The sequence below is a fragment of the Ailuropoda melanoleuca genome, chromosome 6 (genome assembly GCF_002007445.2).
Source record: "Ailuropoda melanoleuca isolate Jingjing chromosome 6, ASM200744v2, whole genome shotgun sequence".
NCBI lineage: Eukaryota > Metazoa > Chordata > Mammalia > Carnivora > Ursidae > Ailuropoda > Ailuropoda melanoleuca.
The window spans coordinates 72,607,067-72,625,530 of NC_048223.1; the positions used below are offsets into that span (position 1 = coordinate 72,607,067).

The window sequence follows — 18,464 nt, forward strand, 5'->3', positions numbered from 1 at the left end:
TTCTACCCAGTCTTCACCAGACTACCTTCTCCAAAAAGCCTTTTCTGATTTTCTTCCCTGACAAAAGAATGATTTTTATTTTTATGCTATTATAATAGTACTTATATGCAGCTTTATAACATTATCAACATTTGACTTTTTAACTACTTGAAAAAATGCTGGACAACCCTGAACTTAATTATTATTCAAGATTAATAACTGACACAGTAAGGCCTAATAGTAGAAAACAATTTATTTAATAAAAAACTGCAAGTAATTTTTAAAACACGTGTGAGGTAGAAACAACAATTTTAACATATTTTGCATTCATGTAAAAAAAGAAAAAACAACTTTGAGAGAAAGAAATATCTGCCCACCCAACCAAAGATGGATACACTGAGGTTAAAACTGGTCACCATACACTTAACTAAGCACTAAGAGGTAATTCTGATTCACAAAAATATCTTTACTCAAAAAAACTGAGAAAACTAAGTAGTGTCTCAAAACAAAGGGGGCATATGAACAATAGGTGAAAATAGGGATATACCTTTTTAATTTGTCATCGATTCAGCAAACAAAACTCAAAAAAATTATTTTCTTTTATATCAAAACCTGCAGAATACTGAATACTAAAAATAACAAGTGAGAAACGGGAATCAGAAATTAATTGGAAATAATCAACTTATAAGTAATAATTTTAAACCCTAGGTTTAAAGTGAAAATGTACCTTATACCAAAAAGCAACAGTCAGGAGAAAAACCCAGCAAAATGCCCTTTCAATCACAGACCTCAAAACACAGAAAAGAATCACACCTGTGTTCTTATCATCACGAGATTGTGCTCAAGTGATAAAAACAAATTGATTTTCTTTACCTAATCTCTTAAACAAAATATGATAAAAACCTACAAAATCAAATCAGTATTGAAATTTTAGACTTAAAGTTTCTCAGATCCAAAAGTTAATCTATCATTAAAGCTGGTAAAAAATTTATCAAACTCTTTCTAGGTCACACAAAAACACATTCATTCATACTACATACAAAACATAGACTTTTCAGTTTTGGGTACACCCATACTGAAAAAATTAATAGTGTGTTAAATTTTACACAGTGATAGAACTTTAACAAGATTATAACAAATAAATAAGTAAATAAATAAAACAAAAAACTGGAACTCTCAACAAAGTACATTTACACCATTTCATACCCTTGAGATAAAAGTGATCTTCTCAGTCTAACCGGGCACTGCTTTCACAGCATATCCAAATTGCAAACAATAGGGAATATTTGGAGGAGATCCCATATACCAGTTTGAGAAATCAAGGAAATCAGTGCTTTATGTTCTTTGAAAATCACCCAATACATGACAAAGACTTTCATGTTCCTCTGATGGAAGATCCATGATGTAAAATAAATTAAGGAAGATATACTTTACAAAAAATGGAATTGCACAAAAACGTTTATGACATTATTTAACATTTTGTAATTTGGTTCACAGGACTGCTGAAAAAATTTTTTATGGTATTCTAGGGATAATAATGTACTTAAACAATAAGGTTTATGTATCTTAGCCAAAGACCTTCATATAATTTTTTAAAGATGATTTATTTTAATCATAATCTACAATTGACGAGGAATAATTCTCTATTTTTTAATTCTCTTAATTTTTTACAAATTTTAATGCTTTCTCCTAGATTAAAAAAAGGGGGGTTATAAATTAGGGTGAGAAGAACCAGAAGGGGTAACCACTTTCCCTAGATACATTCTAGGAAACATGTACCCTGCTCGTAGGGCAGCAAATCAAGTCCCTTTTCTTCTCCTTTCTTACTTCACAAAATATCCTTCTCTATCACCTTTATTATTTCACTTTTTGCTTAAAATTACTTCCTGTGAATTGTTTTCTCTTTTTCCTTTGTAGGATCAGGTCTCTGAAATGTGCCCATGGAGAACACAAAACATTAAGTTTTAATTTAGATAAGTGCATACATGAAGTACTCACAATAGCACAGATGTGACCATATGCAAAACAAAAAGGATATCAATTTTTCCGACTTTAGATGATGAAGTAACTTCCCCAAAGGAGGATAGCGGTTCAGTGAGGGCACACATCCCAGGAGAATCAGTTTATGTTTGGCTCTGGTTATAGCAACATTAAGACGTCGCCAATCTTTCAGGAGTTCACCAAGCTGAAAGAAATAATTTTTAATTATTTGAGTTTTCTTACACATTTAAGTTTGTTCTGGCAAAGAACACAGTTCTTTGTGAACTATTTCCCTACTTTAAGCATATATTCCAAAAAAGATTCATTGACACATTTAAAATTCTATGGGCAGTTGGAAAAACTTGCCCACAATGCCAAATTCCAAATATTTTATCTTGAGTGCAATTTCCGAGCCATAATTTAAGGAAATGGAGCTATCTCCACTCATTGTAGCATTATTGGTAACAGTAATAAAAACTTGTAATAGCCCTAGACTCAGGGGAGTGGTTAAATATACCATGACACGTATGTACAATAGAAAACTATGCAACTGTAAGAATACAATGAAGTCTCTTTCTGTGTATTGGTATGGAAAGATCTCCAAGCTATTATATTAAGTGAAAAAAGCAGAGTCCATTAGAGTATATATATTACCTTCTGTGTTAAAAAAAAAAGGGGGAAATATGAATACTGATTCATATATGTTTGTATATGCCTAAAGGAAAGGATTACAGGTTACCCCCCAAAAAACACAAATTTGTATACAACTCAAAACCAAAATAACGCAAATAATCCAAATTAAACAGTGGGCAGAAGACATGAACAGACATTTCTCCAAAGAAGACATACATGAGAAAATCATTCATCATCAAGGAAATGCAAATCAAAGCCATAATGAGCTATCACCCCACACCTGTCAGAATGGCTAAAATCAAAAACACAAGAAACAAGTGTTGACAAAGATGTGGAAAAAAAGGACCCCTCATGCACTGTTGGAGGAAATACAAACTGGTGCAGCCTTGGTGGGAAACAGTATGGAGGTTCCTCAAAAAATTAAAAATAGAATTACCATATGATCCAGTAATTCCACTACGGGTTATTTACCCAAAGAATACAAAAACATTAATTCAAGAGGATGTACGCACCCCTATGTTTATTGCAGCATTATTTACAATAGCCATATTATAGAAGTAGTCCAAGTATCCCCTGATGGAGGAATAAACAAAATATGCCATATACATGCAATGGAATATTATTCAGCCTTGAAAAGGAACAAAAAAAATTTTTTTTTTTTAAGATTTTATTTATTTATTTGACAGAGATAGAGACAGCCAGCGAGAGAGGGAACACAAGCAGGGGGAGTGGGAGAGGAAGAAGCAGGCTCATAGCAGAGGAGCCTGATGTGGGGCTCGATCCCGTAACGCCGGATCACGCCCTGAGTCGAAGGCAGACGTTTTTAACCGCTGTGCCACCCAGGTGACCCTAAGGAACAAAATTCTGATACATATTACGACATGGATGGCCCTCGAGGACACCACGCTGTACGAAATAAGCCAGTTACAAAAGGACAAATACTGGGGCGCCTGGGTGGCTCAGGCGGTTAAGTGTCTGCCTTCGGCCCAGGTTATGATCCCGGGGTCTTGGGATCAGCGGGGAGTCTGCTTCTCCCTCTCCCTCTGCCCCTCCCCATTGCTTGTGATCGAGCACACTCTCCCTCTCTCAAATAAATAAAATCTTAAAACAAACAAAAAAACCAGGACAAATACTGTATAATTCCACTTAGATGACTATGGTAGTCAAATTCAGAGACAGAGAGCAGAATAGTGATTGCCAGGGACTGAAGGGAGAGGGAACCAGAGGGTTGTTATTCGTGGGTATAGAGCTTCACTTTTGCAAAATGAAAAAGTACCAGAGATCTGCTGCACAACACTGTGCATATACTTAACACCACAGAACTGTATACTTAAAAACAGTATGACCTTAAATTTTATATTACATGGGGATTTTACCACAACCTTAAAAAAAGAAAAGAAAAAAAAATGTCCCAAACAAATCAGCAGAAAATACAATGAACTCACAGGTCCATCCTTATTACTTCTAACAAAAGATACCAGAATGATACTTTTGTCTCTTCCTTGGTATTTGTCTACAGTGTTAACTTCGACCATCCTGATAGAAGAATGGAACAATAAATCATTGATGATCTTTAACTGCTGTCTGTAGGGTGCAATGATACCAATATCAGAGGGTTTACATCCAGCCTAAACAGAAAAGAAACACAATGAAAATGAAAATCCTGATTTTTGTTATTTAAACTTTACTAAATTTATTAAAATACATGTTTATATAATGTACCCGATTAATGTTTATAACAGATCATCTTGTTGCATAGACTACATACAATTACTAAATTTGCTCTCTGTATCCATGTCTCCGTTAATTTAATAATTTCCTCAAACAATGCTCTCTTGATTTCTATAGATTAATGACAGTATAACGGTTTGCATGCCACTAGAACAGTGCTGCCACAGGGGAAAAAAAAAAAAGCACAAAGAAATACATTACACTTTCTGCTATCCCTTACACTGAAGTTTCCAATCCCCAATCACACTGACTCAACCCCATATTGACACAATCGGAATTATCTGATGTTACAAAAAATTACACTAAATGGAAACACAAAATGCCATTATAAAAAATTACACCTTAGATGATTTTCCCAAAATAGAACAAAAGCAATCAGGCTTTAGTCCTCTCATCTTAATGAACAAGGATTAATGCTAGGTCTAAGTGCTTTGCATTCTAACATCATATTATACTTCATCTTAATATTTGTTAGCCTTCAAAATTAAATTCTAAATTACCTTAATAAAAACAGAGGTCAGGAAAACTATTAGCTTGGCTTCTGTTATATTGCTCACACCACCCTTTTCAACTTGTTCTGGTGCTGGAACCTAAATAGAAAAAAGAATTAAGAATATGGTCAGTACACAGGTAGCCGTAGAGAAAACACTACCAGCTGTGAAGACAAATGAAAAATATCTTCATTTTAAAAGCTGAAGGTACAAGAAAAGAAAGGAAGGAAAGAAGGAGGTAAGGAAGGAAGGCTGAAGGTAAAAGAATCAACAAAAATTAATGACAGTAGCCACCTTCAGAAAGCCACCCAGAAGCAACCCATCTTAAACATCCTTCAGTTCAGATTAAAATCTTTCTAAGAGGGAGCCTGGGTGGCTCAGTTGGTTAAGTGACTGCCCTCGGCTCAGGTCATAATCCCAAAGTCCAGTGATTGAGCCCCAAATCAGGCTCCCGGCTCAGCGGGGAGCCTGCTTCTCCCTCTCCTTCTGACGTTCCCCCTGCCATTGCTCTCCAGCTCTCTCCCTGTCATATAAGTAAATAAAATCTTAAAAAACAAAATCTTTCTAAGAGCCAACCACACATTGGGCTTCATATACTTCACTTTGTTATCCCTAGCTTACAAGTTCAAAGGCCAGAAAAGATAAGTAACTTGCCCAACGCCTCACAGTAAATCACAGCACTATGATTCAAACTTGGATCTGGCTCTAATATCTGTGTTCTTTCCATTTTCTTGTTGCCTTTCATACAAATAATGGAGCAAATAAAGTTCCCCAGGTTCTACCATACCCTGAAGTAATCCTGATTATTTTTATTTATTTATTTTTTAACTTTCTAAAGTAGGCTCCATGCCCAACATGGGGCCTGAACTCACAACCCTGAGATCAAGAGTTGCACACTCTACTGACTGGGCCAGCCAAGACCCCAATTTTGATTATTTTTAATACCTTTTATTTGGGGGGCACTTGGGTGGCTCAGTCAGCTAAGCATCTGCCTTTGGCTCAGGTCATGATGTCGGGATCCTGGGATTGAGATCTCAGGGTCCTGGGATCGAGCCCAGCATCACTCCCCACTTAGCAGGCAGTCTGCTTCTCCCTCTCCTTCTGCTCCTCTGCCTACTTATGCTCTCTCTTTCAAATAAATAAATAAAATCTTTTTTTCAAAATTTATTTGAGAGTGGGGGCGCCTGGGTGGCACAGCAGTTAAGCGTCTGCCTTCGGCTCAGGGCATGATCCTGGTGTTATGGGATCGAGCCCCACATCAGGCTCCTCCGCTATGAGCCTGCTTCTTCCTCTCCCACTCCCCCTGCTTGTGTTCCCTCTCTCGCTGGCTGTCTCGATCTCTGTCGAATAAATAAAATCTTTAAAAAAAAAAAATTTTGAGAGTGAGACAGCATGAGAGAGAGAGAGCACAAGCGGGGAGGGGGGGTAGAGGGAGAAGCAGGCTCCCTGCCAAGCAGGGAGCCTGATGTGGAATTTGATCCCAGGAATATGACCTGAGCCAAAGGCAGACGCTTAACCTACTGAGCTACCCAGGCATCCAAATAAATAAAATCGTAAAAAAAATATATATTTTTTTATTTGGAATCCTGATGCTAAGAAAGAAGAAATCTAAGTAGCAAAAACAAAGAATCTGAGTGGTCATTGGTGAGGTAAATAATTGCAAATTATAACTATTAAATTGGAATTGAGATTTCTAAATCCAGTCATTTGTGAGGTCAGTTTACTGAAAAAATTTCACAGAGCCCACCTGCCCCTACTTGTTAATCCTTGAACCCGAAATGCTAAGGGCAATATTCAAGAGAACGAAAATTCCATCATGGCACACACAGTGCGCCCTATTTTATTTATTTTTAAAGTAAACTCTGTGCCCAACATGGGTCTTGAATTCACAACCCTGAGATCAAGAGTCACATGCTCTACCGACTGAGCCAGCCAGGTGCCCTGGCGAGTGGGGCCCTATTTTTAATAACCACCCATCATAATAAAAAAAGATATAATTATTTTATAGTAATATGCATACATATAATTTTTTTATTAAAGATTTTATTTATTCACCAGAGAGAGAGAGCACAAGCAGGGAGCCCGATGTGAGACTCAACCCCAGGACTCTGGGATCATGACCTGAGCTGACAGCAGACACTTAACCAACTGAGCCACCCAGGTGTCCCTGGTCACTATTTTTTATCTGAAGTCATGTAAAGACTTCCAAATCAATGCTGAGAAGCACTACATAAGAACAAATTGTAGAAATAACAGGGTCAAAACCTTGTTCTTAGTTCCTAGAAATAAGAATCAAGTCATTTAAAGTCCTTGTGAAGAGTTTTGTTTAATCATAAGTTTGTAAAGAGATCTTTATGTGTGTATGTGGAGGCAGGAGGTAATAAATATCTGTACTGTCAAGCTCAGTTTTGCTGTGAACCTAAAACTGCCCTAAAAGATAGTCTCCATCTGTAAACCCAGGCTTTGATAATATCGATGCCAATTTCTTTTCTAAGAAATATAATTATACATTTGAGTTCACTTTCTAGCTTTCCTACTTCAAAAGTCAGTTCTGACATCTATTAATCCCCAGAATAAACCTCCTTCCAAAGATACTGGCTCTATAGAAAAAAAAATTCTTTTGTGTTGAAGTATAAGAAATACACTAGTTTTAACTGAGCTCTATTAAAGCATTCGCTATTGAAAACAAGAATTTAAATAATAGGACAAAAGGAGAAAAAAAACGAAAATATTCAGGGGTTTTTTTTTTTTCTTACCTTGTCTGTATTAAGAAAACAAACAGGATTGTTTGGCTCAAATACTCCAATCAACCAAGGGTTTTCAGAATAATCAGCATAAAATTCCAGTTCCAGCTTTACATCTTTAAAGTTAGGTAGGTTGATCACTGCGTTGGCCACTTTGTCTGATCCACATTCCAGCTTTCCTTCATATGTCAGTTTATTACTTAAGGACATAATTTTACTAAGGCAATTACAAAAATAATTTTAGTTTTGGTAGATGAAAATAAACATGAAAATCACTCATAGCTAACTCTCTTACAAATACCTGTTCATTCTGTACTGCACAGTTAATTGTACAACAGCATTCTCATTCTGCTCTAGTCTCTTGAATAGGCTTTCACTCATGCCAAGAGCTCTGTCAACAAATCAAATTCAGGCTTATCAGTGCACTGAAACTGTCCCATAAGAAGAATCTAATTTAAAATCAAAACTTCAGTGTCTGCTTACCTTGCTTCACGATTTAGCACCAGGGGAGGAAGCTGCTGATGATCCCCCACCAGCACAAATCTCTGAGAAAAAAAAAGTGGCCCTAGGCAGACTGGTTGGCTAATTTGAGAGGCTTCATCCACAATACAAAAATCAAAAGTTTTACGAGAAAATATTGGATGGTTTATTCCCATACATGTTGTTGCAACTATACGCTAAAAAGAAAGAAAATAGATGGGTTATCTAACACGTCACAGAAATGTAACTTGTTTTCCCATATTTTATTTTATTTATTTTTTAAAAGATTTTATTTTTAAGTAATCCCTACACCCAGTGTGGGGTTTGAACTTACAACCCCAAGATCAAGAGTTACATGCTCTACCAACTGAGTGAGCCAGGTGCCCCGCCATTTTTTAAATTTAAGGTTCAAAAAGATTTTTGTCCCAAACAGGAATCCCCCAATATTAATTCTGAAACATTCATAGTATGTAAAAAAATTTAATTTTTTTACTACAAATTGAAAAATCAAGTAAATTTTGTGGACACTCTAACAATGCTCAAATTTGGATATTTCCAAATGGAAATATGAAACACTCAAGAGGTAGTAAGTTAATTATTTTTTTACGTTTTTATTTATTTATGTAATCTCTACACCCATTGTTGCGCTCAAACCCATGACCCTGAGGTCAGGAGTCACATGCTCTTCCGACTGAGCCAGCCAGGCACCCCAATAATTTTTTAAATTTTTTTTAATTTTATTTTTTAAGATTTTTTTTTTTATTTACTTGAGAGAGAGCAAGAGAGAAAGTACAGAGGGAGAGGGGGGAGCCCGATGCAGGGCTTGATCCCAGGACCCTGGGATCATGACCTGAGCCAAAGGCAGCCGCTTAACCAACTGAGCCACCCAGGCGCCCCCAATAATTTTTTTTTTAATGTCAATCAGGACTTTACTTCTGGTAAACTGGAGTACTTTTCCTCACTCCTCCCACAAAGTACAACTAAAAACTCTAAACATTATATATAAAACAAACATAAAAACTCTGAAAGGTAGAGAAAAGGTAGACCACCCAGGGACCTGAGGAACGGTAGAGTTTTTCCCTGGGTTTTCCTTGGCCCTCATATATCCCAACTTTGGAGTTGAAGAATTTAACAACGCAGGAATGCTGATGGGCACAGACTAAAAAGTAACAGAAGTAACAGAAAGTCACAAAAAAGTAACAGAAAAGTAACACAAAAGAGAAAGCCTAGTAGACAGAAAACTTGTATACAATAGCCACTCTACCCAAACCAAAGACCACAGAAAACACTAGTCTTTCGCCCCACTGATGCCAGCAAAGGAACTCCAATATCCTACCGGGGCAGTAACAGAGAAGGCCAAATAGGGACCCAGGACTTTAATCCCTGCTGAATGATAATAAAAGACCCCACCCCACAATGTCAGTGGAGACCATGTGGGGAACCTAGACTTCCATCCCTATCCAGCAGTAATGAGGAGCCCCTACCCTTTATGTTAAGAGGCCAAATGGGAACCTGCACTTCAAATCCCATGTGGCAGTAATGAGGTGGTGTACCCTCTTGCCCTGTCAGAGTAGTGTCAGAGGAAGCCAGCTAAAACTGAAGTCTTAAATAACATAATGCAAAATGTTCAGGTTTCTTCATAAAATATACATAACCAGGGGCACCTGGGTGGCTCAGTTGGTTAAGCATCTACCTTCAGCTCAGGTTATGATCCCAGAGTCCTGGGATTGAGTCCTGCTTTGGGCTCGATGCTCAGCGGGGAGCCTGCTTCTCCCTTTCCCTCTCCCCCTGCTTGTGCTGTCCTCTCTCTGTCAAATAAATAAAAAAATAAAATCTTTTTAAAAAATACATTAAAAAAAAAAAACCCACATAACTGGGAAAATTTCAAACTGAATGAAAAAAAAGACACTCAGTAAATGCCAACACCAAGGATGTCAGAGATGTTAGAATTGTATGACGAAGATTTTATTTTTTTAAGTTTATTTTTATTTTTTTAGTAATCTCTACACCCAGTGTGACACTCGAACTCATGACCCCAAGATCAAGAGTGTATGACAAAGACTTTAAAGCAGCCGTGATAAAAATGTTTCATTGAGCAACTATGAACATACTTGAATCAAATAAAAAATAGAAAGTCTCAACAAAGAAATAGAGCATAAAAGGAAAAGCAAATGGAAATTTTATATACTCAACAGCAGCAGACAGGGCAAAGATACAGTGAACTGAGACACAGAAAAAAAATCATTCAGGCTGAATAACAGCAAGAAAATAGCCTGAAGAAAAATAAAAATAAACAGAGCTTGACAGATCTGTGGAATAATCAAAAGATCAAACATTTCTGTCTTCAAAGTCTTAGAAGAAGAAAAAAAGAGGGATGAACTGAAACAGTACTAGAAGCAATTATGGCTGAAAACGTCCTAAGTTTGGCAAGAGATATTAAATCTATAGATACAATAAGCTGAGAAAACTTCAAACACGATAAATAGAAAAAAAAAAAACCACTCTGAGACACACAATTAAAATTCTAAAAACTAAGAGAAAAACGTCTGAGGGGTGCCTGGGTGGCTCAGTTGGTTAAGCATCTGCCTTTGGTTCAGGTCACGATCTCAGGGTCTTGGGATGGAGTCCCACGTGAGGCTCTGCACTCGGATTCCATCTCCCTCTGCCCCTCCCACTCAAGCACGCTCTGTCTCTCTAAAATAAATAAATCTTAGAAAAAAAAAAAAAAAGAAGTCTGGAAAGCAACCCAAGAAAATAATACCTTGCTATAGGGGAAAAACATTCTAATTCAAATGTCAGCACAGTTCTCATTAGAAATCACAGAAGCCTTAAAGAAGTGGCAGAATAGTTTTCCAGTACCAAAAGAAAAGAATTATTTACCCAGAATCCTCGAATTAACAAAACAATCCATCAGGAATGAAAGGGAAATTGAGCCATTCTCACAATGAAGGAAAACTAAGGGAATTTGTTGCCAGTTGACCTACTACCCTAAAAGAATGGATAAAGGAAGATCTTTAAATAGAATGGAAATGAAAAAAGAACAGAAATTTGGAACATCAGGAGGGAAGAACATAGTAAGCAAAAATATGGATAAATACAATAGGTTTTTCATTTCCTCCAAATTATATTTGATGGTTAAAGCAAAAATTAAAACACAGTCTGACGTAGTCTATGAAGAAAAATAAACAAGAGAAGATAAGGGAAGATAAATGGAGGTAAGCTTTCTAACTTCATAAGCACTAGTAAAATGACAAAATCAGTGGACTATAAGATATACATAGAATGTAATGCACAGAGCAACAGAGCATCCACTAAAAGCTATTCAAAGTGATCACACAAAAAACACTACAAAGAAACCAAAATGGAATTCTAAAAAATGTCCAAGTAAGCCATAAGGCAGGAAAAAGAAAACAATCAAAAAAGAAAGGGGCGCTTGGCTACCTCAGCTGGTAGAACATGTGACTCTTGATCTCAGGATTGTGAGTTTGAGGCCCACATTCGGTGTGGAGATTACAAAAACCAACCAAACAAACAAACAAACAACAACAAAAACCATAGAAAACATAAAACAAAAAATAAAATGGCAGACTTAAGCCCTAACATGTATCAATATTTATGCAGAATGTAAACGGTCTATATGTTCCATGTACATTTTAAAAGACAGGGATCAAAACAATTAAAAAACAGATTGGCAGAGAAGATAAAAAACATTAGCCAGCTATATACTTTATACAAGAAAGTCACTTCAAATTTAACGATACGGGCATGTTATTAATGATATAGGCATGTTAAAAATTAAAGGATGGAGGATCACATTAATAGATTTTCTTGCTGAATGATACTTACCTCGGGGGAATAAATCCCACTTGCTCACAGCATACAAACCTTTCAATACACTGCTAAATTTGATTTGTGAATATACTGTTGAGAATGTTTGCATCAGTCAAATATGCCCAATGTTTTGGGTATTTTTTAATATTTACTTATTTAAGTAATCTATTCACCCAATGTGGGGTTCAAACTCATGCCCAAGATCAAGAGTCACATACTCTTCCAACTAAGCCAGCCAGGTGCCATGGGTTTTTTAACACAGGTGCAGAAGCAACTCAATGGAGGGATGAATGGTTTTTCAAGGAGTGGTGCTGTAACAATTGGACATCAATAGGCAAAAAAATGCACCTTGACCTAAGTCTCACATATCACACAAAAATAGATTTGAAATGGTCACAGACTTGAATGTAAAACTTAAAAGTGTAAAACTTTTAGGAAAAAAACACAGGAGGAACTTTGAGCATCTAAAGGTAGACAGTTTTTAAACTTGACACTGAAAGCAGAATGCATGAAAGCAAAAAATTTATACATTACACTCTATCAAAATTAAAACCTTTTCTGCTGCAAAGGACCCTATGAGGAAAATGAAAAAAACAAACTATAGAGTGGGAGAAAACATTCACAAATTATATATCCATTAAATGACTAAAATCTAGAATATATAAAGAACTCTCAAAACTCACAATCCAAATGGGCAACAGACAGGAAGAGACATTTCAGTGAAGAGGATACAGAAATAGCAAACAAGCACATGAAAACATTAATAACCATCATAGGGATATGTAAATTAAAATCACAATGAGGTAGCATTATATATCTACCAGAATGTCCAAAACAAAAAACAGTAACTCCACCAAATGCCAACAAGGATCACTCATACATTGCTGGTGGGAATGTAAAATGTTACAGCTGCTTTGGAAAACAGTTTGGTAGATTTTTTTTTTTTTGAAAGATTTTATTTATTTGACAGAGAGAAAGAGAGACTGTGCACGCACAAGCTGGGGGAGCGGCAGGCAGAGGCAGAGGGAGAAGCAGGCTGCCTGCTGAGCAAGGAGCCCAATGTGTGACTCAATCCCAGGACCCTGAGATCATGACCTGAGCCAAAGGCAGATGCTTAACCAATGAGCCACCCAGGTGTCCCAGTTTGGTAGATTTTTCAAAAAAACTAAACATGTAGGGCACCTAGCTGGCTCAGTCTGTAGAGCATGTGATTCTTGAATTTGCAGGTTTGAGTTCAAGCCCCATGTTAGGCATAGAGATTACTTAAAAAACAAAACAAAAACTCTAAAAACTAAATATACAACTACCAAATGACCCAGAAATTGCACCTCTGAGGATTTATCTCATAGACTAAGTCCACACAAAACCCTGTACATGAATGTCTAAGGCAGTTTTATTCCTAATAGCCAAAACTCATCCAGATGTTTTTGAAAATGTGCATGGTTAAACAAACTGTGGTACATCCATACAATGGAACACTACTCACCAATATAAAAGAACAAACGATTTACACACATAACAACCTAAATCTCCAGGGCATTAGACTCAGTGAAAAACACCAACCCCAAAATGTTACATACTGTATGATCCCATTTATATAACATTATTGAAATGACAAAATTGTAGAAATGGAGAACAGATAAGTGGTTATCAGGGGTTCAGGAGGGGGTGGGGCAGGAACGAAGTGGGTATAGTTGTAAAAGTACATGAGTGATCCTTGTGGTAATGGAGCTGTACCCAGACTGTATCAATGTTAATATCCTGGGCATGACATTTTACTAGTTTTTTAAGATGGTACCATTGGGCAAAGGATATACATGATCTCTCTGTATTATTTCTTACTACTGCATGCAAATCTATAATTACCTCAAATAATAAGTTTAATTTTTAAAAAGTTAATCAGGGGCGCCTGGGTGGCACAGCGGTTAAGCGTCTGCCTTCGGCTCAGGGCGTGATCCCGGCGTTATGGGATCGAGCCCCACATCAGGCTCTTCCACTATGAGCCTGCTTCTTCCTCTCCCATTCCCCCTGCTTGTGTTCCCTCTCTCACTGGCTGTCTCTATCTCTGTCAAATAAATAAATAAAATCTTTAAAAATAAATAAATAAATAAATAAATAAAAATAAAAAGTTAATCAGATATACACCTTAGCCACTTCAAAATTTTTCAATAACTGGTATAGATATTAGACAAAGGAATTGAAGGAACAGCCTATTAAATTTATTTTAATTATTTTAGATGATTTTTTTTCAAAGACAAACTATCAGTTAAGACTTCCCAGGGGGTTGCCTGGCTGGCTTAGTCAGTAGAGCATATGACACTTGATCTTGGGGTCATGAGTTCGAGTTCCATGTTGGGTGTAGAGATTACTTAAAAATAAAATCTTTTTTTTTTCTTTTTTAAAGATTTTATTGGGGCGCCTGGGTGGCACAGCGGTTGGGCGTCTGCCTTCGGCTCAGGGCGTGATCCCTGCGTTATGGGATCTAGCCCCACATCAAGCTCCTTCACTATGAGCCAACTTCTTCCTCTCCCACTCCCCCTGCTTGTGTTCCCTCTCTCTCTGGCTGTCTCTATCTCCATCAAATAAATAAATAAAATCTTTAAAAATAAATAAATAAAGATTTTATTTATTTGAGAGAGAGAGCACACAAGCAGGTAGAGGGGCAGAGGGAAAGGGAGAAGCAGACTCCCCGCTAAACAAGAAGGACCCTGGGATTATGACCTGAGCCAAAGGCAGATGCTTAATCGAGGAAGCCACCCAGATGCTCCAAAATAAAATCTTTAAAAAATAAAAACTTCCCAGAAAAATACAGACATTAAATAATAAAAACTAGGCTCCATATCAAAAGTCTCAAAGTCTAGAAAAACCTGTCTTAAACTGCTCATGTACCATTGCTTTGAATTCAAACTGGCGAAAACATCCTGATTATTAGAAATTTTCTAGGTGTGATATTATAATAATACATGTTTGTCTTCCTCTGGGTTCCTGACACAGAGCTCCTAAAACCCTTGGAATTTCCTGAGTGCTCCGGAGAGAGGAATATCTTTTGTTATTCATATTAAGTCCTTTTCAACCATACCTGCGTTTATGCTAATGAGAGGATGGGAGTTGGTTGCCAGAGGAACCAACCTACAGATTAAAAGGTTAGAACTTTCAGCCCCATCCCTACCCCAACCCCTCTACTTAGGGAAGGGGAGAGGGGCTAGGGATTGAGCTAATCACCAACCACCAATGATTTAATCAATCGTGCCTAAGTGATGGAATTTCCATAAAAACCCTAATAAAGAAAGGGGTTTGGAGAGCTTCCGGGTTGGTGAACACATCATGGTGCCGGGAGGGTGGTTCGTCTAGAAGCTCCGTACCCCTTTCCACATTCCTAACCCTATGCATCTCTTCCATTTGGCTGTTCCTGAACTGCATCCTATATAGTATATCCAGTAATATAGTAAGTAAAGCACTTACTTGAATTCTGTGAGCCATTCTAGCAAATTATCAAACCCTAGGATGGGGTCATGGGAACCCTGATTTATGGCTGGTTGTTACAACTGAGAACCGAAGTGGGTGGTGCGATCTTACAAGGGGACTGAGCCCTAAACTGTGGAATCTGCACTAACTCCACTAGTTAGTGTCAGAAGTGTTGTTGAGTAGAAAGAAACAAGCATTTTCTCTAACCAGGATATTTTGAACTAGGAGATGGGAGCCCTGAATATTAAAACAGGAACCTTATTTTAGTTCAAAAGCAAACAGCAAACTATAAATTAATAAAACTGGTCAATGTGACTGAGTTTCCCAGAATGCTGTTTCTCCACTCAGTCTGGCTACAAAAATCACTGCTGGCATTATTATGCAGTAACTGTACTTACATGACTGTTATAGAGCTCTTCCAGAAGAGCTGAGGATTTAATGGACTTGGATCTGCAAACTTCCTCCTCTGTGAATTTCTGGATGTCTTGATGTACCTTCTGAGTCTGACCCAAACGCAAAAATCCTATTTTAAACTTTGCTAACTTCAAAAGAATATTGTCAACAGCAGAGTGTGTGTAGCTTGTCAACAAAACACTAAAACCACAGGCATAGAGAATTCTTACCTAAGAATGAATAAAAGGAAGGAAAATAACATTACCTTTAATTCCAGATAATTTTTAACATGCTTATATTTTTCAAATAGAATCAGAAAACTTAATAGGAAGCATATCTTAGAGCTGAGCCAAGGTAAGTATTTAAAAAATTATAAAGGCAAAATGTTTCATGAAAATCACATGGCATTATCTTATTAATTAATGGTATGTTAATAATATATTATTAGTGATAATAAAATTGAGTACAAAGTACACACTTTAAATAGTGCCTGGCACAAAGTATCAATCAATAAATATTTGTTGCCATCATTATGATTATTCTAAGGTTAGTATAGAAATTTACTGACATGGAAAAAAAAATCCCAGAAAACTCTATTTCAACCACCTCTGTATAATTTATCATTTTTTTAAGGCAAGAAAAACATACAATGATACACATGACACCAAATGAAAGAGATCTCAGACAATCCTAAATGCAAGAACCCTACAACATGATTACAACTTTTTGTGATTTGGCATTTATATTTCTCATGTCCTTCTAAAAGGTTAATTTGAAATAAAGCCTTTTGATTTAAAATTCAGCCCTTTTGATAGAAAACACCACATTCTCCAAACTGAGAAGATGATTTAAATAGTTAGTTTCTAAGCAAAAGAATAATAACCTTACAAGAGTACATATTGTAGTTGTTTTTCCTGTTCCGGGCATACCCACGATGAGTGTGTAGTCTTTTGAAAGAAGTACCTTTTTCATCGCTTGCCTCTGAGGTTTATTCAAACCTACATTTAAGTTTAAAAATAATGGGAAAAAGAATGTTGGATTTCAACGAGCAAATTAACTATAAAAAAAGCAGCCTCTATTCAAGTCTGTTCTTCAATACATCTTTTCAAAGTAAGAAAATGTCATGGTGATACTAAAGTATGTATATAAACTGCTTCCCAAGAGAATCTAAAAATTTTAAGTTTAATAAGTTATAAAAATGCTAGGCTATAATGTACATTGAATTATAAGCACAAGCAAGAACAATCAATGGAAGCAGATATGCTGATTATCACATACCTTTTAGAATGCAAGCAACTGTATCCTTTGCATCATATGGAAGAACAGAACTGAGGTAGGATATGAACTGAGGTTCACGAAAATCAATGATTAAATCTCGAAGTTTTTGGCTGAAAACAAAAAAATGTTTTTAGTAATATCCCTTAGGAAAGTGGGGTAAATTTCAGTCATTCATTGTTACAAACCTGACAAAAGTATTTTCCATCAATTTAGAAAGATTTCCTAATGGGGTATCTATATCACAAGTTTTTTCTTCCAGGTCCAATCTGAACAAAGTTGATTCTGGGAGTACTGACAAGTTCCTAAAACAGCAAAACAGATGTACATGAATGTTTTTCATTTAACATGGTCAGTTGGTCTGTATAAGAAATACATTGCTGTTTGCTAAAAGAGTAAATGAGCCAGAATAGCTATTAAAATGGCTACCAGGCCCGAATTCATACTTGCCAATCAGACAATATAAGAATGGTGGACTGGCAGGAAAAGGGAGAAAAGTAGGGCGTAAGACACTAAGGTCAAAGTAATTAATCAGAAACTTATAACAACCACTGACAATTCATTAGGCCTTGCTTTGCAACCTAGCCTGGGCTCACTACCCCCAGAAGGATCCTGAGCACATGGCCCCTCTCTCCTCCAGCCTGGAGCACAGGTCTCTTTCCTGATGCCTTCTCCCACTTCTCCTCCAGTTCCTAAAATCCCGGGGTTCCCTAGGGTCCCTTCCCTGATCCTCTGTACTGCTCTTTCTTGTCATTTTCCCTTTGGTTCCATGCCCTCATGCAGCTCTAAATGCCAAATCTCCATCTTGAGGCCTGACCTCACATTCCTTTTCTGCCTAGTTGCTCACCCAACCTTCAGGTTTGGATAACCAGCAGGCAGCAAGATCTTTCCACTTGATCAAAACCCAGGCTATGGAAACTCAATACATTCAAAACTGAACAAAATTTACCCCCACTGAACCTTATCCTCATTCTGTGGTTCTGACACAGGCACTTGCCTCTACACCACTGCCTCATCCTTCCCTTTCCCTTCCCCTCACCCTCTTTCTTCCCAACCTCCATATCCAATCAGCATCCAAATCTCTCGCCCAATTTTGCCTTCTAAATACTTCAAAGTCACTCCATCCTCTCTGCCAAAGCTACCTTCCCTCAATCACCGGTAGCCCAGGCCACTGCAAGTTTCCTGGTTTCTATGCTTTCAGTTTCATCTCTATTAATTAACTATTCTTCACAATGCATTCACAGAAAAATGCAAATCCGATTATCATCACTCTTCTGTTTAAAACTCTTCAATGCATCGGCATAGTCACAACTTAACTTGGTATATAAGATCTTCTATGAACTGACCTCCCCAGTCACACTCCCTTCTTCATCTTTTACATTCCTGCACTTTCCTGAACATTGCACTTCATACATATCACACCATCGTGTCTTTACCACATTCCTCTGTCTGGCATACGCTC

General features: G+C 37.1%; 1 protein-coding gene across 1 annotated transcript in view; it reads right to left on the reverse strand.

Annotated features, from left to right (window-relative positions):
- Positions 1-206: 206 nt before the first annotated feature.
- Positions 207-18,464, reverse strand: part of DNA2 (DNA replication helicase/nuclease 2) — a 57,793-nt gene continuing 39,535 nt past the window's right edge. The window contains exons 10-20 of the mRNA XM_034663585.1: positions 17,191-17,307; positions 17,006-17,115; positions 16,616-16,725; positions 15,733-15,957; positions 8,042-8,235; positions 7,860-7,949; positions 7,571-7,775; positions 4,824-4,913; positions 4,038-4,220; positions 2,018-2,164; positions 207-1,383 (exon numbers count right to left, since the gene is read on the reverse strand). Of these exons, the coding sequence (XP_034519476.1) occupies positions 1,315-1,383; positions 2,018-2,164; positions 4,038-4,220; positions 4,824-4,913; positions 7,571-7,775; positions 7,860-7,949; positions 8,042-8,235; positions 15,733-15,957; positions 16,616-16,725; positions 17,006-17,115; positions 17,191-17,307 (1,540 nt within the window). The 3' untranslated portion in view covers positions 207-1,314. The remainder of the gene's footprint in view (positions 1,384-2,017; positions 2,165-4,037; positions 4,221-4,823; positions 4,914-7,570; positions 7,776-7,859; positions 7,950-8,041; positions 8,236-15,732; positions 15,958-16,615; positions 16,726-17,005; positions 17,116-17,190; positions 17,308-18,464) is intronic.